Source organism: Kogia breviceps, chromosome 8, assembly GCF_026419965.1.
Source record: "Kogia breviceps isolate mKogBre1 chromosome 8, mKogBre1 haplotype 1, whole genome shotgun sequence".
Lineage (NCBI taxonomy): Eukaryota > Metazoa > Chordata > Mammalia > Artiodactyla > Physeteridae > Kogia > Kogia breviceps.
In genome coordinates this window covers 108521226-108545619 of record NC_081317.1, presented here as the reverse complement: position 1 = coordinate 108545619, position 24394 = coordinate 108521226, and the positions used below count along the sequence as shown (strand labels likewise).

The following is a 24394-nucleotide window of genomic DNA, read 5'->3' as shown; positions in this document are numbered from 1 at the left end:
CTTACAACACATTATTTTTTACATCCGGGGCTCTCCTCACCTATGGGAATAGCATCTCTTCAAAAATCATAAATTTGATGGGGTGAGCAAGGGCCTGCCGTCTAAGGGAGATGCGGTCCGTCGGAACTAATAGAAGTAGTTACAGATCACTGAGCCCTGTGTGCCCAGGACTGTGCTAAGAATTGTCTTGTTTCATACAGAGTAGCGTACGCACAGCAGAGCAATGAATAAAGGGCGCTGGTGGTTTTGAAAGCAAATGGGGAGCTAGGTGTTAAGGAAGGGGAAGTGTAGTTCTGGGCTGAACTATGAAAATGCTCTCCTTCCCTGCTGGCAGTGCAGACAGAATGGTCTCTTTCACTTGATTGAATGGCTGTTGTGCAGTCAGACCAACAAAAGTATTTGTTGATCAGGGTCATTTGTTATTTGCTGGAGAAAATTCAGTGTAACCAGATCAGGTGACCTATTTCTGTGGCCCATCTGCTGGGATATGAAAATAGCACGGCTATTTGGGGCCCTTATTTTCTCCTTCCACTTTTCTGTTACATCTATTACTCAGCTATGGGAAGGCTGGACACTCAGTTATAGGAAATGCTGTGGCGAGGAGCCAGCCCCGAATGGGGGATGGGCAACCTTTAAGATCCTTGCCTATCCTGATTGTCTCATTTTAATTTTACCGGTAGTCTAAACTATTATACATGGAGGCAGTGTAATCCAGTTTTCAAAAAAAAACCTTCAGACGTGCCACAACTAAAGATCCTGCACGTGGCAACGAAGATCCTGCGTGTTGCAACTAAGACCCGGCACAGCCAAATAAATAAATAAATCCAAAAAAAAAAAAAAAAAAAAAAACTTCAGAAGACGACAACAGTTAGAATGACCTGAGAATCCAAATGGTCATTCTCTGAACAGCTGATTTAGAAATCTTGGTATTGAATCAATTACTAATATGCTCAGTGCTGTGATCTTAAGCTGATATCATGAAAACCTAAAATGCATACCACACATTTAAAAAATGGTGCAACAGGACCTGATGCATAACTTGAGAGACCTAGATGTTTTGGTGCAGGTCCTTGGCTACCCTTGGTGGTTTTTCTGTCCAAAGCCAGGCTGGGAAGAAAATCCTCTGGGAAGAAACGGTCAATATATGCTCAGTGAAGTGAGGTTTTTTTTGTTTGTTTTTAACTTTTTCTGGAGAAGGCACCCCAGAAGAAAATAAGGCTTAAGAAACTACCAGGCAGCATTTGGGTGGTGATGGTGGAGTATGACACCTTACCTCTTTCTGCCAAGGTTCAGATGGCAAGGACCACAGACGTATTTGCATATAGTCATCAATATGCTATGGACGCACATGGCATCTCTCAACAGAGATCGTCCCTGGCCAAGAACTGCTGAAACATGAATTGTTTTGGACAAATGAATTGTCCTATTCTCCACTGAATTCTGTTATAAAATAAAAGATGTGGTGTGCTGCAACATTCTGACCTTTGCATGAGCTTAGAATGTCACATTGAAAAAAGAAATTAAGTTAAAACTTTACAGATTTAAAAGAAAATATGAGGGACTTCCCTGGTGGTGCAGTGGTTAGGAATCCGCCTGCCAGTTTAGGGGACATGGATTCGAGCCCTGGTCCGGGAAGATCCCACATGCCACGGAACCACTAAGCCTGTGCACCGCAACTACTGAAGCCCGTGCACCTAGAGCCCGTGCTCCGCAACAAGAGAAGCCACTGCAATGAGAAGTCCACGTGCCGCAACTAGAGGAAGCCCGCACACAGCAACGAAGACCCAACGCAGACATAAATAAATAAAATTAAAAAGAAAACATTAGCAACTTTCTGATAAAAGATTAAGAATGATATGCAAAATATTAGCCAAAGAACCCAAAACTCAAATCGATGTTCTGTGCAGTGGTTACCAGGGGAGATCATAGAGTAGAAAGCTGAAGGTTAGTGGAGACCCTGAAACTCTTGGAAGAGGAGTAATGCCCGGCACCTTGGTCCCTAGATTGTTCATTAGAGAGGCAGCAAAGCACCCATGCTTCGGCAAATGGGAGTCTTACTCCAAACTTCACCCTCCTTAACGACAAAAAAAAAAAAAAACGGCCACCACCAAAAACCCCATTAGTTGTGTAATGAATCAGTTTGACTTTATGACCTGTGTGCTGGAAGTGCTACTCGGTGACGTCATGGCCTGTTGCCATGGGAGGTAGGAGAGAGCGCCTGTTGAATGTGAGCGCATGCGCGCGCATGCGCACACACATGGGTGTGCTGAGACCTGGGATTGTCTGACAACAGTGACATGTCAAATGGCAATTTGCAACTTAGAACCACAGAGAGGGTTTGTTTTCCTATTCTGTCTGTCCCAGTTATTTAACTGATGGCAGATGTCCTCGTTAAGGGCTATTAGCGCATCAGAAGATGTTTGCTGAGCCTGGAAAAGGGCTAACCCCTTTTCCATGGACCAAAATACATCTTCTCGGGTAGCCAACCCCTCCCTATGGGTGACAGTGGTGGGGGTGAGAAGCAAAGAGGACGCGGGATATCTTAAAACTGTACATCAGCCAGGAAGTCTTTTTTAGCCTGAGTTTATGTTTCGGTCAAGGACTTCCGTAAGTCGAGAATGTAACATTATAAAGCTGAATTTGACTATGTGTTGAAACACTGTTATTGTTACCCTGAAATAGATGTTTCTTGATTTCTCTTTGCCGAACCAGAACCATATGGCAAGTTAGGGGCTGGCTGGTTATTATGGACTATCAATAGCTCCCAGGAAAGAAACCAATAGGGGGGTGCGTTGAAAGTAGAGATCAGGGAAGAAAGATTTGAAGGAAGCGGTGGTTACATTGGTACAAACATGCTGGGAGGGGGTTGGGACCCTCAAGCTAAGGTATAAAGTAACAGGTCCTGGAAAGTCCCTCTAGAGTCCAGATTAACCTGGATCCTCTTCCTGCCTGCATGGCAGACCTCTGTAGGTGCTTGAATTCACTTCCGAATCCCCGAGGGACTTGAGGGATGGTGTTATCTGTTGAGCCGTGTTCCTAATGTAATGCTGATCAACACACCTGGACATACTGCCCAGCCTACATTTAATCTAGATTCATGTTTTTTCACTTCCATGCCATCAATCCTCAGTGTAAATTTGGCTAAGATTTCCCCTAACTTTTGGGATTGATTACATTATCTCTCTGCACCCTCTCAGAGGGCAATATTGTGTATAAAGGTCTTCCCAAACGGCTAAATGATTAACAGTGACCTGGACTGTTGAACAAGGTTGGAGGAAAGCATTGACCTTTATATTGTAGGTGGGAGGCTAAGATGCAAGTGGAGAATTGGGTTTTCAAGGAAAGAAAAAGTACACAAGGAGACTTGCAGGATTGGGAGCTGGTTTTTTGTTTGTTTTGCTTTTTTTTTTTTTTTTTTTTTTCCTTTTCTTTCCTGTAGAGGTTCACCGACATAGGGAAAAAAAAATACCATGTAGATGAAAAGCAACTTGAGTGTTTTATTTTGAGAGATCTCACACCTATTGGAATAATGGTAGGATCATGCCCTTTGACACCAGGCAGAAATGAGTTCAGTCTCTAGTGGCTGCCTTTCCTGACTGTGTAGCCTTGGCAACCTAACCTCTCAGCGGCTCAGTTTCCTCATCAGACATAAAAGACCGTATGTTTATCTTAAGTCACTCTAAGGATTAAATTAGATACAATTTGCGAAAGTTGATGCTATTAGGCGTTTAATAAAGAGAGTTTCCCTTCCTTCTTTCTCTTCTGCTTTTAAAAAATAAGATTTGGGCGCACTATAAATAAAACAAATAATAAAAGGTATTTCAGGGTGGAATTCAGGCCAGTTAAAGGTGAAAGGCCAGAGAATGCATGTGGGAAGAAGCCGGAAGTGGGCAGGTTCACCAACTGTGCAAATCCAGCAGGCTTTGGAAGGTGCAGCTTCACAAACCAAATAAAAAGCGTTCTTTACACTTAAAAAAAAAAAAAAAAAAAAAAGACTTAACAAAAACATCGTCAGAGTCTGTTAGCCAAATATTTCAGGCTCCGTCTGGAAGCCCAGGAATTTTGGAAATACTACCCTTTCTTCATTTCAGTGGTAGAAACCTCAAACTTCCTGCTGTGGAAAGTGGGGGTGGCCACTGTGTTTTTTTTCTTTCTTTCTTTTTCTTTTTTTTTTTTTTTTTTTTTGAGTCAAGAGCAGGATTGTTTCTTTCTCTGGATGGATGCTGCCATCTGATGTCTCTAAGTGGCACTGTGGCTTCACTTCTAGCTCAGCGACATTAAACTGAGGGTTTGAGGTTCTTGTTTCCGGCTTGAGGCTTCGAGGATGGTGGTAGGTGACTGAGTTTTTAAAACCAAATGAGCAACAAATCAGCTTGGACATTTTTTTTTGGTAGTGGTAAAGAATTTACTCCTTACTTTTTTTTTTTTTTTTTTTCTTGCGGTACGCGTGTCTCTCTCACTGCTGTGGCTTCTCCCGTTGCGGAGCACAGGCTCCGGACGCGCAGCCTCAGCGGCCATGGCTCACGGGCCCAGCCGCTCCGCGGCACGTGGGATCTTCCCGGACCGGGGCACGAACCCGCGTCCCCCGCATCGGCAGGCGGACTCTCAACCACTGCGCCACCAGGGAAGCCCACTCCTTAACGTTTTTATTCCTTTTGATGACATACATAGTAAAGCTTTCCAATAGAGTGTTACTAAATATAAAGTCACCAGACACTTAGAGAGGAACTCTGTAGGATGCTGCTGTGATTTTGACCTTTTTCTTATCTCTTTGCTTTCTAGGGAATTCATGGTGGACATACCATACTCTCTGATTCTAGCCCTTGAAGCTCTGAGTAAAACACTGATAAAAATGTGCCAAACCCTTTTCCTCTGTATTTGCGACTTTATTCTTATCTTTTAAGCTTATTTTTACCCTTCACGTCTTGTTATCGTGGAGATGTTTGCTGAGCGTACTTTGCTGGGATGGTTGGGAAGGAGGCCAGGAATCGGGAGACGTGAAGATGGCATGGGACCCAAACGAAGCCCCGAGGTACTTCTGGACAAGGGTGCAAAGTAAAGAAGGTTTATGGAACTATTCAAAGCAAGTTTGAACCCATAGCTGTGGTGCAGTTTTCTCCTGGCGTGGGTGCGGCCACGGGCAGAGGGGTGGGAGGGAGGGGAAAGGCCGCTGGAACAGTCTCTGGAAATGCCAAGCTTAGTAGACAGGGGTGGAGTTAGTCGGATGGGCATTCCAGGTAGGGAGACGGTGGTGTTATTGAGTCCGTGAAAATCCTAGTATTTTACACCTGCCACAGCACCGGGGATATGCTCTGTACAAATCGGTTCATCGACTAAGTACTGACTGGAGAAGTGAGTTAAGAGGGAACAGATGACCTGGGGCAGCAGAGGTGTTGAGTGTGCTAGGGTTCCCAGAGGGCATGAGCCGCAGGACGGCTGAGGCGCTATGAGCGCTCTGGAGGAGGGGGAGCGTGAGTTCACAGGGTGCCGGGTCTGATTCTTCCCCTTCCGCCAGCAGACCCAGCAGGCCTGGGAGCAGCTGTGCCCCCTGGTGGCGATCCACCCCTCGAGCCCTATGCGGATGCGAGGGATTCTGGTTTCTGGGGGTGAAGGGACTGCAGAGTTCTGACCTGTTGCTGGGTGACCAGTGGAAGGCAGTTCTTGGAGAGGAGTTGGTGGGAATGGGGCTGCTGACAAGGGCAGCCAGTAGCCTGAGGAACCAGGAGAGGGAACCAGGAAGGAGGGTACGCCTGGGGTCGTGAGCCCAAAGCTCGAGCCTCTGGTGCTGGGCGGTACCTTGTGACCCAGGTCGTGACGTGGACAGCAGAGATGGAAGTCAGTGGAGTCCAAGGAGGTGAGAATAGGGAAGTTAGAGGCCATAGGTCATGGGCCCCAGGCAGAGGGTTTGGGGGAGCATGGTGTCATCCTAAAAAAGCAGACTTTGAAGTCAGCAGGTCCTGAGGGGCCCTGATTCGGCCTGTTACCCTGACCTTGGTCAAGGCTTTTAATCTCTCTGGGTCTTTGTTTTTTTGAGGACAGAATGAGGATGGAGACTCATGGTACCTGTGGAATGAGAGAATGCCAGTACCGCACTTAGAGTCTAGTACATAGGAAATGCTCTTCAGTGTTAGGTATGAATACAGTGTCTCCACATAAATGAGGTGTTAAGAGGCGAGCTGTCCACATAACCTGGGGGTCACATCTTATTGGGGAGAAAGGGATTATTCATCACCTTTTAAAGAACTTGAAAGATAAGTCTAATACAGCATTATTTAGAAGGCCTGTGTCCAGAGGGCTTCTACCGGAAGGTTCTCATTGCTCCTCGAAGGTTGATAAGGGGAGTCTTAGCATTGTGACTTACAGATGAGGACACAGGCTCTGAGTGGGGTCCACAGTGCAGCCTGAGGCAGATAGAGATACTGTGCTTTCCCTGCATCCTGCTTAGCAGGGAGGCTGTGGATCTGGGGTGGGATTTCCCAAGAGCAAGCTCATTGACTGATTTGAATCTCTGAGGTCCCATACGATTGACTTCCTCTTTTCTGGAATGGTGTAGGCACCTGAAGGTCAAGGGGTGTCTGCCCCCCACCCCCGCCCCTGCCCTGGGGCTTAGAGAGTGCCGGCTGGTTAGAACCCCGCCTCTCAGGCAGGAGGGTTTTGACTAAAGGAGCATCACACCAAGCTTTCTGCTGATGGCTCTGAGCACGCAGAAATGACGTGTGCGGTTTCCAGAGCAGCTCCTGTCCGTCGTGGGGTGACCGTGCAGAGGCCTGGAATGGTTCTCTTTGGTCCACGTCAGGGCTGTGGTCCTGCGTTTCCATCAGCCCTGAATGCTCGAGTGGCCTAAGCCCCGGAGCCTGTCGGGGGCAGGGGGCAGGCAGTTGGGAGGCGCTGAGGAGACCTGGGTTTGGGGTTAGGAGACCAGTTCTGGTTCAGGCTCTGACACCAACTACCTGCACCGCCAGGAATAAGTCGCTTAAGCTCCCCACAAGTGGGGTTCCCTCAAGTGGAAAACAAGGATAGTTGGCTCACTTCTGTGGCTGTTGGCAACTTTGAAGCCCGCTGAGCTTGAGCATCTGAGTGACAGACCCCCTCCCGCTCTGACTTAGCGCTGTTGTAATAGCATCCTGACCCGGGAAGCGGACAGGTGTGTGTGCTGAGATGCTCCCTGCAGGCAGAGCAGTTGTGGCAGCCCAGCCCTGGCTACAGCCCTCAGGAAGAAGAATAAGGAATTTGTTAAATTTGCAGTGACGCATCCGCCTAAGAAAACACTGTGTGACTTACAAAAGTATGATTGTGGAATAACATTTAATGATACAGTATAACCCACACAGGATAAGTGTAAATTCAGTTTACCAAACCGTGATCCCATTTTTGTAGAAATAGAAATACATAAATAAACCTATGTGTAGAAGAAAGCTTGGAATGCTGTATGGGAAACATGGGTATCTGTGGGAGGCTGCTTCTTGAGGGATTTGTTTTTCTTTGTGCTTATCAGTACATTCTAAATGTCCTACTAGTAACAGGTATTACTCTTGTAAAAAGAAAAAAGTTGTAAAAGTTACTTTAAACTGTTGCATCCTTTTTAACGGACACTCACAGGTTCCAGCTGTGTGTAGGGCTTCCTGATGCCTCCAGATACGGGATAAAGGACTCTGTGTCCCCTTTGCCTCCCAGGAAAGGCAGCAGCATGGCCAGCGTTCTGTCCCGGCGCCTTGGCAAGAGGTCCCTCCTGGGCGCCCGGGTGTTGGGGCCACCCGGGGCTGCCCCACCCTTGGAGCCTCAGGCAGAGCTGCTTGAGGGGGCGGCTCCCCAGCCCTTCCTTGCCTCTAAGGACATGACCTGCCAGGAGCAGCCCAAGGAACTCCTCAAGGCTTCAGGCACCTCAGGCCTCCAGCAGGTGGCCTTTCAGCCTGGGCAGAAGGTAGGTTGATCCCCGAGTGGACAAATGTCCAATCTCTCCAGGCTTGCATTTGGCGGCCCAGTGGTGCCCTGAGTGAAACTCTCTGGGCACGGGCTTTAGCACAGACCTTTTCCCTGCAGCCATATGAGCCCTTGGGCAGCAGGCTTCCCAAGGGAATGAGCAGACCCAGGGCTCCTCCACGACAGTTCTGGGCTCAGGCCTGTTCATAACCTCAGTTCAAAGCATGGCCAGAGCTGTTTCTCTTAATCTGTCTCCGTTTGCAACTTTACAAAAACAAGGGAAAGAATCTCAGACTTACAGAAGACAGATAAGATTTCATCTTTGAATTACCTTTAGATGTTTTCAAGAGATGAAGGTGTTTGTTTAGTTGGAATGCCATTTGGAGTCCCTTTTCCAGTGTTTCCTCCCCTGTGGCAGGGCTCAGGCATCACCTGTGCCTGATGTTGTCACTAGATCCAGATGCATGGGCTTCTCCTTCACTGCCTTCTCAAGAGCTGATAATAGAGGCTCTGCTTTCTGCCTCTGTTTCAAGGCTTGTGTCGTCCAGACATCTCTTCCCATGAGGTGAGGCCACCTGGCAACTGCTAGGCACCCTTGAAAAGCAGTCAGCCTACTTCTTCACCACCTACCATCTTGCTCCCCGGTAGACTCAGGATCCTCTGAGGGAAAAATGCAGGGTGTGAGCAATTCAAGGCAATAGTTGGAGACCAGCAGATATATAAGACTTCAGAGGCTAGTCAAGAAATCAGGGCAAGAAATCAGGAGGGAGGGACACAGATTCAAAATTCGTTTGATTTGAGAATTTAATCCATTTACATTTAAAGTAATTAGTGATAGATAAGGACTTGGTATTGCTGGCTTGTTAAATGTTTTCTGACTGGTTTGTAATTCCTTTGTTTCTTTCTTCTTCTCTTGCTGTCTTTTTTTGTGTGTGTGTGATTTGTTGATTTTTTTTTTTTTTTTTGAGTCCTGTGTGTTGATTTCTTTATCTTTTGTGTATCTCCTAGAGGTTTTCTCTTTGTGGTTACTATGAGGCTCACAGAAAACATCCTATAGTTACAACAGTCTATTTTAAGATGATAACAACATAACTTTAATTGCATGTAGACTCCAAGTTAAAAAAAAAAAAAATCCAAGAAACTGACATATTTGCCCTCTCCATCTAGAGAATTTATAAGGATTTGTTTTGGGAAGAACCAATCCACTGTGGCTAGTCTGGGTGTTCAGGTGGGAAGCAGGTACCTGGGAGCATCTGCTTGAATTAAAGATGAGTCAGAGAATGCAGTTTGTGGCGTACGGCTCCTGGCTTCCAGAACTTGGGACATATGGAGTGAGGACTCCCAAGTGCTGACCACTGGTTGCTGTTTTTCTCTCCCCAGGTTTGTGTGTGGTACGGGGGTCAAGAGTGTACAGGACTGGTGGAGCGGCATAGTTGGGCAGAGGATAAGGTGACTGTCTGGCTGTTGGACCAGAAGTTACAAATCTGCTGCAAAGCGGAGGAGGTGTGGCCAGCCGAGCTGCAGAGCCCCATCCCCCAGGCGCCACCTCCCGAGCAGGGAACCCAGGCGCCAGCCTACAGGCCTGTCTCCAGGAACATTGATGTCCCAAAGAGGTTTGTGTGACAGAACCTGGGCTCTGAAAGACACATGGGTGGTGAGGTATGGGGTTTTGGGATGCCTTGTGTTGGGGAAGGAATGTGGAACTTACCAGGTGTCTAGTTGTCAAGATATCAGACAAATGGGATACAGTGAGAGGACATCCTTTTGAAAAGACCCAGAAGGGCGTCTTTTCTTCCCTGTAACTCTATTATGGGTGATATAGCTTTGTCTGGCTAAGGGCTATTTTTTTTCCCCTTTCATGCTCAAACTAAAATTAGGTCTTAGTTTTTCACGATGAGAGAGAAAAAAATGGCTTAGATCAGGAGTCAGCAAACGTGTTCAGAATGGGCCAGAGAGTAAATAACGTAGGCTTTGTGGGCCACATGGTCTCTGTCACAGCTTCTCTGCCTGGCTGTGGTCCCGTGAAATCAGCCACAGATAGTATGTAAACAGGTGGGCGTGTCGTGCCCCAATAAAACCTTACTTATGGACACTCAGATTTCAATTTCATGTCATTTCCATGTGTCATGTCAAGAAGGAATATTCTTCTTTCGATTTTTAAAACCATTTAAAAATTGTTAAGCCATTCTTAGCTTGTGAGCCAGGCTAAAAGAGGCGGAAGACTCAGTCTAGAGATTGCAGAGCCCCGGCTAGATATTTAAAACTATCGATGCTGAATGCAGAATGCTTACTTTGCTTTAGAATTTTTTTTTTTTTAATTATTTTTACTTTTCTGGCCATACTGCACAGTATGCAGGCTCTTAGCTCCCGACCAGGGATTGAACCCATGCCCCCTGCAGTGGAAGCACGGTCTTAACCACTGGACCTGCCAGGGAAGTCCCTGCTTGAGAATTTTATGACATGATGTTTTACCCTGAGAATATGTATATTCTAATTTCTATGTTATATACTTTATGCACATTGATATTTTAAGATTAAAAAAGAAAATCTGCCAATGAGATTCTTTTCCTTTTTAAAAAAATAAATTTATTTATTTTTATTTATTATTTTTCACTGTGTTGGGTCTTCGTTGCTGTATGTGGGCTTTCTCTAGTTGCAGTGAGCAGGTGCTACTCTTTTGCGGAGCCCGGGCTTCTTATTGCAGTGGCTTCTCTTGTTGCGGAGCATGGGCTCTAGGCACGTGGGCTTCGGTAGTTGTGGCACGCGGGCTCAGTAGTTGTGGCTCGCGGGCTCTAGAGCGCAGGCTCAGTAGTTGTGGCGCACGGGCTTAGTTGCTCCGCGACGTGTGGGATCTTCCTGGACCAGGGCTTGAACCGGTGTCCCCTGCATTGGCAGGTGGATTCTTAACCACTGCGCCACCAGGGAAGCCCCTGCCAATGAGATTCTTATATACAGGATGTGTAAGCAGTTGAGCCCTGTCCCCTGCCCCATGTGTGTTTGTCTGTGAGTATTATTGTTATTGACAGTAACACCCCGTGTCTTGAGACCAGACCAGAGCAACAACATTTGTGATTGTCAATTCAATGGAATACTGGCAAAGAATTTGCCTTTCTATTCTGTGGAAATAAAAATACAAATAATCATATAAAAAGGGGGATGCTGACACATTTAATACATTACTAGTTTTCGTTTAGCTGCTTCAAGCCCAGTCGTATATTTTAGTGGATCTGAATTGTAAAGAATGAATTGTATAATACAGTCCTTTGAAACAGAGGAGCCACCTAGAAATTTATTTCAGATGGACTAACTTTAGCATTAACTTATAGATAGCTTTAATTTTATTTCCAAATAATGTAACTTTATATGGATTTAAAAAATTATGTGTAAAATTTTATAGAACTCTGCCGTATGAAGCATTGAGATTTGCACTGGAAGATTTATTTTAGTATTTCTGGGTTTTTTGCTCCTTGGCTTATGTACCAGGTTCTGTTCACATCCAGAAGCTATCACAATACCTCATCGTTAATCTTGGGGGGAGGGGAAGGAATTGGTTAGTGTAATTGTTCCCTCTTAAATTTAAATATAAAACGAGGAAAGGAACGTAATTTTGGTGATTTTGAATTCTAGCTGGCCGTCTTTCATGCCCATGCTTTATTTCATTGTTTGGACTCATTTTCCTTTCCCCCAAGTAAAATTCCTGATTTTAAGCTGCAGACTTAGAGTTAGGAAGGGAATTCAAGGGCGAGTGGAACTGCCTCCGGGTGTCAGCAGTGGGATGGGGACCAGCCTGCTTCTGTGGGGGGGTTGACTTGATATTACCGGTGTAGCTCAGAAGTGAGTCTTTTTCATGAAGAGTGAAGAGAGGCCTGCATGCTTTATTTAACAGTATTACTTGAGCACACACTGACTGATTGGCGTCGAGGCACGGAGGTGGGGACCATCTAGGAATGTAAGATGCTCACATGACCAGCTGTGTCGGGAAGTAACCTCTGGCTCTCACCTGTCTGAATCCAGGAAGTCGGATGCAGTGGAGATGGACGAGATGATGGCAGCCATGGTGCTGACGTCCCTGTCCTGCAGCCCCGTGGTGCAGAGTCCTCCTGGGGCCGAGACCAGCTTCTCGGGTGAGGAACGGGGCCCGGGTGGGTTCTGGGTGCGGCAGAGGCCCGCGACAGACCTCTTGTGCTTTGGGCAGAGAATCGCCCAAGTTGCCGGCCTGGCAGCAGGGTTCCTGGAGTCTCTTCTCCCTGTGGCATCGCAGAGTGGCTGAGTGACCCGGAGTTAGCCGCTTGCATTCTTTCTCCTCAGTTTCCTCCTCTGGGGAGAAGCTTCCTGGTGCATTGTGAAGATGATTTGAGCGCGGGACTGAGCCACACTGGCCACTTGAGTAAGTTCTTCAATGGGAGTAAGCGAGCGAGGCACTTGTGGGGCTGAACGTGGCCAGTGGAGGAACACTGAGGTCTAAAGGTAGAGACCTACCAGATGGTCCCCTCGTGGCCTCAGCCGATTCACTGCCCCGTTACAAGTGCCTGATTCAGCCTTGTAAATTAGTGTGGAACAAATGAGCTGAAGTCCAAAATAAATCTAATTGCGTAATACCAATCAATAGTAAGACTTCACAGCAAATTTATAAATTAAAAGAAAATTCTAGCACAACCCCCAAAATACATCACGAGTAATATGGGAGGCAGGAGGGTTGCTGGATATTAGTAGCTTGATAAGACTGGTAGTGAACCTGAAGGGGTTTTTTTTTTGAAACTTGTCATCAGGCTGGCCTAACTTACTCCCAGGGAATAACTTTTTCATTGGTGAGATCCAACTGAATTGCGAGCTTCTTAAAAGCTTATAGGAAAATACGGAGTCCGCTCTGAACACATACCAGGAGGAAAGTGGCCTTTATTTATAAGCATCCCTCATTAAGTAATCTCCCTACATAGAAAATCAATTTAAGGGGGTGATAAAGGCAGACTTACTTGTTTCCCCCAAGGCCTGTCGTCAATGGCTAGGCTGCTAGAGGAAGCTGTTGCAGTCTGACGGTACCACTTGTAAGGCAGAGCATCACATACATGCTCTGTGAGCACCTGGGGGCCACACAGGCAATGCAGGGAGGAAAGGAGTCAATTTTAAGTTCTTAGGAAACTCTACGAGTTTAGGAGATGCAGGAGCTCGGTCAACAGGAAGAAGATCCAGGAAAGTGTCATAAAGGGCGAGAAAATCGTTCACTGCAATTCCCATTAGGGTGTGTGTGTGTGTGTGTGTGTGTGTGTGTGTGTGTGTGTGTGTGTGTGTGTGTGTGTGTGTGTGTGTGTGTGTGTGTGTGTGTAATCCATCTATATATCTTCATACACATGTCCCAACACCAGCATATATGTATCTTAACTGATAGTATGCCATATCTTAAGTCTCTTTTGATAAACATTTTTCATTGTCTATTAAAGACTTTTTTTCCCATTACAATATCTTTAAAAAAAAAAATTTATGGATTGATTGATTGATTTGGCTGCCCTGGGTCTTAGTTGCCGCTCACAGGATCTTTAGTTGTGGCACGTGGGATCTAGTTCCCTGACCAGGGAGCGAACCCGGGCCCCCTGCATTGGGAGTGTGGAGTCTGAACCACTGGACCACCAGCGAAGTTCCAGTATATTTCTGATCTTACGTTGAAGTCAGTGGAGAAATAAGGCCCCCTTGGCAGCTAATTATGTTGACGTATTCTGCAAGGCGAGGTCTCTGCAACAACCAGAACCTTGCTCTAATCGTGGATGCTCTTTGTGCAGAATCCGCCCATTCCCTCCGGTCTCTGTATTGTTAGGATGGCTCTGCATGGGCATGTAGAGGGCAGAGGAAATTACAAGGATTTCTTAGGAGCTCGCCATGCGTTTGCAGGGGAGCACTTTGCTTTCATGCTCTGTTGACCCTGCCCTAAAATCTTATGACCTGAGGTAGAGTGATGTATGTTCCTCTTACAAGGTATAGGTTAATTTACGAGATTCACTTTTTGCTTTGTTTTGTATTTTTCCTTGTTTGCCAGTGTCATTGTTGAGCCATTGGAATGGTTCCTCCGTGGAAGGCTGCTGTTTTGTAGGGCAGGCCTGCCGTTTGACCTGCTCTCTTCTTCTGTCCTGATGCTCGATGTAGCACTTCGACTCCCTTGCCCTTCTCTCCCTGATAGGTTTCTTGAGTGGATGTGTGCGAACCCTTGACCTGCTGGCGCCTCCTGAGATCTTTCCTGAAGGGCTACCCTGTTTTTAGCCCCATGTGTAGATGTTGTAAACTCTTGGTTTCCAGGAAGTCGTTGCTTTGAGACTTGACAGTGACACTTAGGAAGGGCAGAGTTCATCTGTCCCCTTCTGTTTGGGTGGGCTTTTCCTAGCGTGTGAGACTTAATTAAGGAAAGCCTGCGTTGGAAACACGAAATGCTGGGTGTCTACCTTAGTCTAGAAGCGGTTTGGAATATGGAGCAGGATGAGAGAAAAGCAGTGAGATGTTTATCCTGGCCACAGGGGATGTGGTAGACCATCTCGGAATCCAGGGTAAGGGGGCTCCGTGGAATGCCGTCCATGTTGGGAGTTGGGGCTTTTGGGGACAAGGCCACCATACCTGCATGTGTCACAGTTTCCCCCCCCTTTTCCTGCTATTTCCACATATCAAAATTTCAGATTCTCCTATAGTAAAAATTAATATGGATTTGTGGTCTCGGCATGGAAGAATCTGGATCGGGCCTAAAGCAGCCCGAAGAAAGACAGCTTAAAAACCGAAAATTTGACACATCTCACCTGTGACCTTCCCATTCAGACGCATTGCTGGGAGCAGGGCAGCGGGTTTAGGCCCCGTCGGCTGTGTGGGCTTCCTGTCATCTTGTGATGAGTCTGAACTGCTCTCAGAGCTTGTCTTTTCCTGCTCTAAGCGTGTTCCCTGTGGGTAAAAGAGGCCACCTGGGCCACAGCCGGCTCTGGTAAAGGCTACACCTCCCGACAGCTGCGAGAGCTAGCTGGATGGTTTCTTTTCACACGCCGGTTTTGATGTACTCGCCTGGGTTTAAATGATCAAACAGACATTTTTTCAAGAAAGCCTGGTTAACAAGCCCTTAACCTGGCCTCTCCATCCTACTCTGCTGCAGGGAAAGCTTCCCAAGTGGTACCCAGCCCGCTTGTCTGTGCTTGGGAGGGAGGCAGGAGAGGCTTTGCCCCTCCCCTCTCCCCGCTCTCCCCCTGCCTTTAAAGTGACAAGTACATTTTACTTAGGTTATCTTTCCATTAATAATACAGGTTTCCCCTGCTATCTGAAAGCAGAACGTTTCTGTGAAAGCTGAAATGGTGTAAAGCGAAGCAATTACCTTAGGACACATCTTGCTAACAGATGCACAGAATAAATCTAGATAAAGCACGGATGCGCACAGACACAGTTCAAAGCTATGGTCGCTAGGTGCCGAGGCGCCAAGTGTGGTTCCCAGGAAGGAGCTCAGCGGGGCCACTCTTACTGCTTGGGGTGCGCGCTGCCTCTGTCACAGCTCGCTGCAAAACCAACATCGAACGCTATTTTCACCCTTTTTCATAAAGTGAAAACCCTCCTCAGATTTCTTTTAGTTAATGAAAACAGATACTAATGTATGGTTGTCACTTGGTATTTGTGGAGGATTGGTCCAGGACTCGTGCGGATACCACAATCCATAGATGCTCTCAAGTCCCTTGTATAAAATGGCATAGTACTTGCAGGTAACCTACGCATATCCTTCTGTATACTTTAAATCACCTCTAGGTTACTTTCAATACCTGAAACAATGTAAATGCTGCGTACAGTGTAAATAGTTTTAAATACAATGTAAATGCCTTTTAAATGTTGCTGTTTAAATGTTTAATTGGTGTGTGGCAAATTCACGTTTTGCTTTGGGGAACTTTCTGGAATTTTTTCTTCCTGAATATTTTCAATCCACGGTTGGTTGAATTCTTGGATGCGGAAACTGCAGATTCGGAGGGCCGACCGTGGGTCTTTCATCCAAGGGAAATGGTGTAAAGCAAACCTCCGAAAAGTGGGGGACGCCTGCACACAAAATGCAGTTGCAGCGTGTGTCTGGTGGTCAGATTATCAGCATGGCTGTTGCCAGGAAGTGTCCACTACAGCAGAGCAGGGCCACCCACAGACAGCGCTGCAATGAATGGACCCACTCCTCATTTTTACTGAAGCTCAGAAAGGGGAGGGGCTTGTTGGGGGCGGGGCGACATTTTTTGGGGTCTTTTCGTGTTTCCCCCTTGGAGTGGCAAAGTCAGGCAAGCCAGAGCCAGGAATTAGATGTGGGAACCCAGACTCCAAACTAGAGTTTCCTGGCCTCCGTCCTGGGCTGTCTGTGTGGAATCTGGAGTGGACCCCGGGACAGGCCCCTGAGCATCCTCTGTCTTGTCTCTGCCCAGCTTCCCGCGCGGCCTGTGACCCGTGGAAGGAGAGTGGCGACGTGTCGGACAGCGGCAGCAGCACCACCAGCGGGCACTGGAGCGGGAGCAGCGGCGTCTCCACCCCCTCGCCCCCCCACCCCCAGGCCAGCCCCAAGTATCTGGGGGATGCCTTTGGCTCTCCCCAGACTGATAATGGATTTGAGACCGACCCGGATGCTTTCCTGTTGGATGAACCAGCTCCCCGCAAAAGAAAGGTACGTGGCGTGAGCCGGTAGCTCAGCCATGGAGGGGACGGGCCCCGGGTCCTGGGCCTTCTCAGGCTCCATCCCATTTCAGCTTCCTTTGCTGCTTCTCTTTCCTCCTGGCATTCCCAGGAGCCTGCTCCTCCTCTCCAACGCCACGTCCTTGGCCTTCTCACCTCTGCCCCAACCCTGCCTTCGTTCCTACTCTCCTGCAGAGGCCTCCGGCAGGCCTTCCTTCCTCCCCACCAGCCAGCCCCACTCCCGGAGCCGACGCCGGCCCCCGGGACCAGCTGCCGAGTCCAGGCTCTGTGTCCCTGCTTGTCAGTCAGTGTCTCTGGTCCCTGGGAAACCCTTTCCTCGGCCTTCTGCTGGGTTCTGTTCGAAGGCAGCTAAAGCCCCCACTGGGTGAGGCTGGGCTGAAGGGGAGGACACGTCCCCCTTATCACGTCTTCCTTTCCCCCAGAACTCGGTGAAGGTGATGTACAAGTGCCTGTGGCCCAACTGTGGCAAAGTCCTGCGCTCCATCGTGGGCATCAAGCGCCACGTGAAAGCCCTCCACCTGGGGTAGGTACGAGCCCAGGGCCCCTCTGCCGAGGGCGCCGTCCAGGCGTCCTCCACCTGCCGATTCCCCGAGACCCACAGTCCCGAACGCCTCCGAGAAACTGGCCGGCTGAGGGCGCCACCTGTCCCTGGCCCTTGTGCCCTGCAAAACAGTCCCTTGGAAAGAGATCTTTGCCGGGAAGGAGGCCCCTCCTGCGGTAGTGGATGTTAATGCTGTTGATGGGAAAAGGGAGCTCTCTCCACCTGCCGTTGTGTCTTCTCACCTCACCGTAGGAAGGAAGGTGTTTCGGTTCCGGACAGATAGAGGGCGATTGGTGAGAAGCCTGTTGCTTCCCCTCGGGAAGCCAGGGCTCCCTTTGCACTGACTCCCTGGAGCTGGGGCAGCTTATGGCCAAGGAAGCTGACTCAGAGCCCTTTCCCTGAAGGAGAGCAACTGCGAGTGGGTGGGGCCCGGAGAGGACCCGGGGCGGGCGGAGAGCAGAGTCAGATCTTGCGGGAGGAGCAGCCTTCAGTGATGGGGAAAACAATTCCCATTGGCGGGCCAGCATGTAATCCCCCGTGAGCCCACGTCAGCAGCAGGGCTCCTGGGTGTCCTGCTGCCTTCTTCCCAGACTTGCCAGGTGGCCCTGGGCAAGTGCTCTCCTCGCGCCCCACCCTCCCCTGTGTTTGGACCCAGGCAGCGTGGCCCTGGTCATCAGTGCGTCTCCCTCCCACGCAGGGACACCGTGGACTCTGACCAGTTCAAGCGGGAGGAGGATTTCTACTACACAGAGGTGCAGGTGAAGGAGGAAGCTACTGCCGCTGGTGGCCCCACCGTGGACCCGGCTCCCACCCCCAGCGTGACCAGCCCGCCCCTTGCCGTTCTCCCTCCGCCTCCTCCCAAAGCCCAGTCCTCAGGCCCAGATCACCCTGGCCTGGAGTCCTACCTGCCCTCTGGTGCTCTCAGCAAGTCAGCTCCTGGCTCCTTCTGGCACATTCAGGCCGACCATGCATACCAGGTACAGGGTGGGGACCTGGTGGGAGCTCGGTCTGGTGGCCGTGAGGACATTCAGTGTCTGACCGTCACCGGTCAGCCTGATCACAGGCCACTGACCACCCCGGCTGAAGGCTGAGTCCTTTGGCTGCATTACTAATCTCTGACTTCTACAAAGAAGAAAAAGAAAAATGACTTCACACTCGATAAATATGGGGATTCCAGAGTTCTCTGCCTCAGTGGCCGTCATGAGCAGTTATGAGAAATCTGGATGAATCCCTGGGTAACCAGGCTGATGGATTCGGGCTGGGGAATTGGTACATCGCTGGCTATAAAAGGGGATAGAATAGTGTGGTTGGGTTTCCCAAAGCAAATCCCCGGTTCCTAGAATTGTGTTAAGAAGTAATCTGGGGCTTCCCTGGTGGCGCAGTGGTTGAGAGTCCGCCTGCCGATGCAGGGGACGCGGGTTCGTGCCCCGGTCCGGGAGGATCCCACGTGCCGCGGAGCGGCTGGGCCCGTGAGCCGTGGCCTCTGAGCCTGCGCGTCCGGAGCCTGTGCTGCGCAATGGGAGAGGCCGCGACAGTGAGAGGCCCGCGTACCTCAAAAAAAAAAAAAAAAAAGTAATCTGGCACTCAGTTTTTCGAATACCTACTAAGCCTCGGGCTAAGCTTTACGTATAGAATACGACATAGTTCCTGGCCTTGTGAAGTGTATGCTTTAGCTGGAGAGAGAAATGAATGGTGGGTAACTATGGTTAATTATAATAAGTAATCAAAGTATCTTACTGGAGGCATAAGAAATTGTTGTGGGTACAGGAAAGACCAAGCTACTATGCCTGTGGGGTTGGTAAAGCTGTCATGGAGGGAGTGGCATTAGGACGGTCTTTACTGCACGTAGTAGGTACTGAACACCCTGCTTGCCATGTGTCAGTGTTTCTTAAAATCCTTGTGTGCCTCCAGCTTGGCTTTATCCGACTCCAGGCTGACTTGCAAGTTTGTAATTAAAAAGCAGTGTTTTCCATCAGAAAGCCTTTCCAGGTCCAGCCAGCTCTCCTGCTCATTAGAATGAGTGGCCGCTTAGCTATTGCATGTCGGGCCAACTTCAGGTGGCCCCTTGGGCAGCCGGCCAACTCCGTGAGCTGGGGCCTGGAGAGGGCGGCTGGTGTTTTTACAAACAACCCTCCACCTGGACGTGCCTCTTCCACGCGGTTGCCTGGGGACACCAGACCCTTAGCGCAGCCCCGGAAGCTCCCACTCGGAAGGCTTTTGGACTTCTTGGGGGAAACTGCCTCCAGCGTGGTCTTGGTGGGTGATCCAGCCAAGAAGTTAATCCTCCGCGGAGATGATTAAGTCACGAGGCTGGCGTGTACACCAGCTCCGAGAGAAGGGCTCCAAAAGAAGGATTGGAGCCTGAGACTCACGCGACCCCAGAGTCGGTACTCTCGTATTTCTCTCCAGAAGAGCATTTCGGGGTGTCCCAGAATTTCCTAGTCCGAGGTGCACCTGCTGCTGCAGACCGTGAGGTCACGGGGGGAGGGGCTGGGACCCGAAAGCTTCCTGAGCTGCGGCCCAGGCTGACGCTCTCTGATCTCCGGCAGGCCCTGCCGTCTTTCCAGATCCCCGTCTCACCGCACATCTACACCAGTATTAGCTGGGCCGCTGCCCCCTCTACGGCCTCCTCCCTCTCTCCGGTGAGTGTGCCCAGCTCTGAGCCCATCAGCACTTCCAGGGACCCGGTGCCGGAGGCCGCCTCCCCGCGCACGCCTCCCGTGCCCCAGCTTCTCGAAGGTCTGTGTGCCCTCGGCCCCCCGCTCGCCCCCCTCACCCCCAGCCGGTCACAGGCTCCCGTAGAAGGTGGGAGGGGCGCACCTGCAGAGGAGCACAGAGATCGAGCAGTTGATTGCCAAGAAGATCACGGGGCCAGGCGGGGTCCGTGCCCTATTTAGCCGTGAGCGTCTGTGCGTGCTTGGTAAGGTTTTAATGCTGAGAGGAGAAGGGAGAGAACGTGGGAAAGCTGAGAGGAAGAGGGCGGGTGAGAAAGGAGAGAGGAGCTTGTGGGTGGGCTGTGCGGGTAGATCAGAGGTCCCCAGGCCACTGGGGACCAGCGCCTTAGGTGGCTTGCCTCTGAACTAAAGTAAATCGGAAGTCTCTTTGAACCACGCTTAGTGGGTTCCAGTCTGAAACATCTGCTGCGGGAAGGCATCACACGTTGTAAAACATGCCTTGGAGGTGCCACTGAGGCAGGGCCGTGCCTCCTTTTGTCCCACATATGGTGGCTCCATCCAGACCTGCAGGGAGCAGTCTGCAAGGTGGCCAGGCCAAGTGGCTGCCCCTGCCCGTGGTCCCTACTCCTAGCGGGAGTGTGGCCTTCCAGGCCGGCTCCTCCCTCTCCACCTCCCCTCCCTCCCTAGCTGGTCCCTGCTCACCTCTGCCTGGAATGTCCTTCCAGAGAAGGCCTCCTTGGCACAAGGCCGGTGTGGCCGGCTGCCCCTTGGGATGGTCCTCTTGCCTTGCACGTCTTGCACGTCTCTGCCCTCGTGCTCACGGCCCCTCCCTGCCGTGCCCAGGTCCGGAGCCGGTCGCTCAGCTTCAGCGAGCCCCAGCAGCCTCCACCCGCCATGAAATCTCACCTGATTGTCACTTCTTCACCCCGGGCCCAGAGCAGCACCAGGTAAGATGTCTGCTCCCGTGGCCTCCCTCAGTCCCGGGGAACCACCCTGAGGGCGGGGTGGGCGGGTGGAGGGGGATGCAGCTGGTCCTCTGGTCCCCGGTGGCTCCTGCCCCTTCCCGCCACCGCTCTGGCTCGGCCTCGGGCCTGGCCGCACTCCAGCCAGTGCATGACTGTCCCCTCGTTGCTCCGCCTTGCAGGAAAGCCCGCGGGGAGGCTAAGAAGTGCCGCAAGGTGTACGGCATCGAGCACCGGGACCAGTGGTGCACAGCCTGCCGCTGGAAGAAGGCCTGCCAGCGCTTCCTGGACTGAGCTGTCCGGCAGCCCCGGCCGACGGCCAGAGGACAGAGGCAGGCGCGTCCTAGGCCCTCAGCAGAAACCTAAAAGCTAAAGCGTGGACATTGGGAGTTTGGGCTCTATTGGCTAAGGTTCAATACTTAAAACGTCTTTCCCTCCCTCACGGGAACGTTTTATTTAAAAAACAAAGCAAAACAAAAAAAACCACGAAAAGATTTTTCCTCCCCCTAAAATAGAAGAGAGCCAAAACTGACCAAGGGTGTTCTGCAGCGAACCAGAGACCAAAGAACTGATTCCACTCCCCTCCCCCCAGCCCGTCTCCCTAGGGGCTTAGTTTGTACGTAAAGAAAGAAAGAACAGCTCATTCTGTTTCCTGCTGAGGTGGTGAATTCTTTGCTTTCTCCACTCTTCCAGAAGGCACTGTGAGCAAGATGGATTTGCTTTTCTTTAAAAAAAAAAAAGAAAGAAAGAAAGAAGTTTCTGGCCGATGACTCAGAGAGCGGGACCTGCCGAGGCTGGGGTGGGAGAGTGGGGGGAATCTGAGGGCTTTGTAAGGTGCAGCCGGCCCTCTTCTCCGCCCGAATCTGGGAGAAGGGAGACCTTGTCCTCACCAGTCAGCTTCCATGGAAGTCGAAGGAAAACCGTTTTCCTGGTGATGACTGTTTGAATCTGGCTTCCCTGACACTGAGTTGCAGCCCAACAGATATTGTATTGTATGGCTTCTTCTCCAAGCCCATACTCGCAGGTTTGTAAAGACTGTCCCCAAATAGCTGAGCCAAAAGGCTCAAACGAATTCATGTTGTGCGGTGTGGCAGTTAAACACTACCTTGATCACCCTTTCCTACTTACTTGAGGAGAGACCAGAGGGTATAGTATTTGTAAGAGTTCTCCCCTGTTTCCCCCGAGTGAATCAACTCCCCCCAGCTCTGGAAGACACCCTGGAAGCCCTTTGTTTTCTGTTACGGTGTATTCAGAAGCCTCTTTCTGATTAAAGATCCCTTTTGTTTGGCCGAGAGAGAGACCCTGCCCTGAGGTAGGTTCCTCTTTGTCTCTGGCTTCACCAGGGGTTTTTCCATGTCCCTCCAAGGCCGCAGGGCTGAGCTGGCAGGGAGAACAGACTGAAAGGTAGGTGGCAGCTTCCCCCATTGTGAGAGGGTGTTGAGTGGTCCCCAAAGGGTCCACTGGCTCACCTGCCCCTTTGGGGACCACCTGGTCTCCTTCCCGAGGTGACAGGTAGGACAGGACTCCTCAGTCAGTGCAGGAGACTTCTGGTTGGTCCGGTCAGTGTGATGCGGAGGGTCAGCTTGATACGGTGTCACCTTCCCAGATACGTGCTGAGCACCGTTTCTGCCTGCCGGCAGGATGCAGAAACTTAAGATCCTGAGGAGGTCACGTGAGGGGGACCGGGGTTGATTTAGCAGCTGCTGGCGCTTCTGGAGGCCTCAGGAATGGAGGGGAGCCCGGACTGCGATGCTTGGGAGGTAAATAAGCCAAGCTATTCTTGTTGAGGAGGGAGGAGAAGGGGGGGTTCCGCGCCGTGCCAGCCAGTGACGGGTCAAGGCTGGGTGAGCTGGGCTGAGGGGAGGGCGTGTTTTCGTCTCGAAGCCTCACCTTTGTTGTGAGCGGGACCGGTCTGGGGACCCCTCAGGGGCTCAGGGAATCCCGCCAGGCCACCCCTCTGGGGCCTGCACAGCGGCGTCCAGCCCTTGGCTGTGAGCGAGGCTGTCCAGGTGGGATCGCCTGGCTGCCGAAGCAGGAACCGTGCAGATGCCTTTTCGGTCCGAGACACACCTGCAAACACGCAGGTTTCCGAGCGTTGCAAACAGAATAGGGCTGTGATGTTGTGAAGAGTGATAGTGACCTGGGTTTGGTGACAGAAGGGAAAGACACTCTTATGCATGAGTGTTTTTGGTGGTGATGGGGTATATTTTTATAATTTAGTCAAAAAACACAAATGTATGTGGAATTCTGTCCCTTGGTAAAGCTTGAAACCAGGCCAGCAAGAGGTGCCCTGGGTTCTTCCTGCTGCCCCCTCAAGCTCCCTGATTAAAAGCTAACGCAGGGTGTTGCTGTGCTGACGCCTCACTTCCCACCCTGTGCATCTGCAGGTCCTCCCCGAGAGGGGAAGGGGCTTCTGAGATGGGGGTGGGGGGGGAGGCTCAGCCCAGCAGCCTCTTCCCTTCCCTTCTTAATCAGAGCTCTTGCTGGGCCTCGCCTTTAGAAAAGCTGTTTTAATTTCCCCCTCAGTTTGGACCGTGTAGATATAACTGGATATAAAGATTTTCTCTAGGTAAGGCAGGCTTCTTATGTCACTGGTGCACAGGGCAGAAAAGGAAGAGAGAAGAAATTGATGCAACAATTTAAGAACTGAGGTCTTTTTTTCTTTTCTTTTTTTTTTTTCTATAATGTTCTGGTGCGGCTTTTCCCGTCAGCATTTGCTCCTGCCTCCTTTCTGGTGGCGGTGGCCTCCTCTGGCCACCCTCCTCTCGCTGCCCCATCTGTGGCTATCGTGTTGGTTCTTGACGTGTGGTCTGTCCTGGGGTTGTCCCGTTCGTCTCTTCTCGTGGGTGGGGGTGGGGGTTTGTGAACTGATCCCGCGATCACGCCTGTTTTCTTCATCTCTGTATCTCTCCCTCCTTCCCGGCCCACCCGGGCGGCAGAATCTGATAGGAGGTAAGAGGCCACAGGTGCGCACTGGAAACTAACAGGACGGATCGGCAAAGGCAGGTGGCTTGGGAAACTATTCCAGGGACGTTTCCCTTATTCAGAACATTTCTGGAAGTACCTTTGGGGTCCGTGGTGCCTGCTCCGAACAGCCTTAATGATACCAAATCTGCACCCGTGCTTACGCGTTCAGTGCAGAGAGAGACCGGCGAATGGTAGCTGTGGGCAAATGAGGTCACAGGTGCAAAGCATAAGGGCCAAGGAGTTAGTAAAATGGCTTGGATTTAATGATCTGACTTCTAAGCCGGCTGTGAAAGCAATTGTGTAATTTCAGAATGCATTCTGAGCGACGGTCCTTACTGATGCAGTCGGCCCGCGGCTCGACTTCTTGGAGGACATAATGAATTTGGATGTGGAAACCCTGATTTGTTTGAAGAAATCTGTCCTGTTACTTTCTGGTCCTCCCAGGTTCTGACTTTACCAGGGGCAAATAAAAAAAAAAAAAAGGAGAAGAGGGAGACAAATCCCATCTGTGAACTTGTCTTCTTGGCGCCTTTTCCCCCAGCTGTCTTCCAAGTATTATTTTTACTGTCAAAAAATTTTTTTTAAAATGTGAAATGTAATGTTTTTACAGCAACAATATGAAATATATTTTATAAGGAATAAAATGGTACATTGTCTGA

At 50.1% G+C, this 24394-nt stretch overlaps 1 protein-coding gene across 3 annotated transcripts in view; it reads left to right on the top strand.

Annotated features, from left to right (window-relative positions):
• The window catches only part of ZNF395 (zinc finger protein 395), a 39355-nt gene extending 14961 nt beyond the window's left edge, over window positions 1-24394 (top strand). For 2 of the 3 annotated variants that reach the window (XM_067039977.1, XM_059071347.2), the window contains exons 2-10: window positions 7675-7921; window positions 9301-9533; window positions 11935-12044; window positions 16326-16561; window positions 17013-17113; window positions 17829-18108; window positions 19681-19773; window positions 20650-20753; window positions 20951-24394. In XM_067039977.1, the coding sequence (XP_066896078.1) occupies window positions 7688-7921; window positions 9301-9533; window positions 11935-12044; window positions 16326-16561; window positions 17013-17113; window positions 17829-18108; window positions 19681-19773; window positions 20650-20753; window positions 20951-21062 (1503 nt within the window). In that variant the 5' untranslated portion in view covers window positions 7675-7687 and the 3' untranslated portion in view covers window positions 21063-24394. Of the gene's footprint in view, window positions 1-4782; window positions 5033-7674; window positions 7922-9300; window positions 9534-11934; window positions 12045-16325; window positions 16562-17012; window positions 17114-17828; window positions 18109-19680; window positions 19774-20649; window positions 20754-20950 lie in introns of all 3 variants that reach the window. The other variant, XM_067039976.1, reaches the window with a different exon arrangement.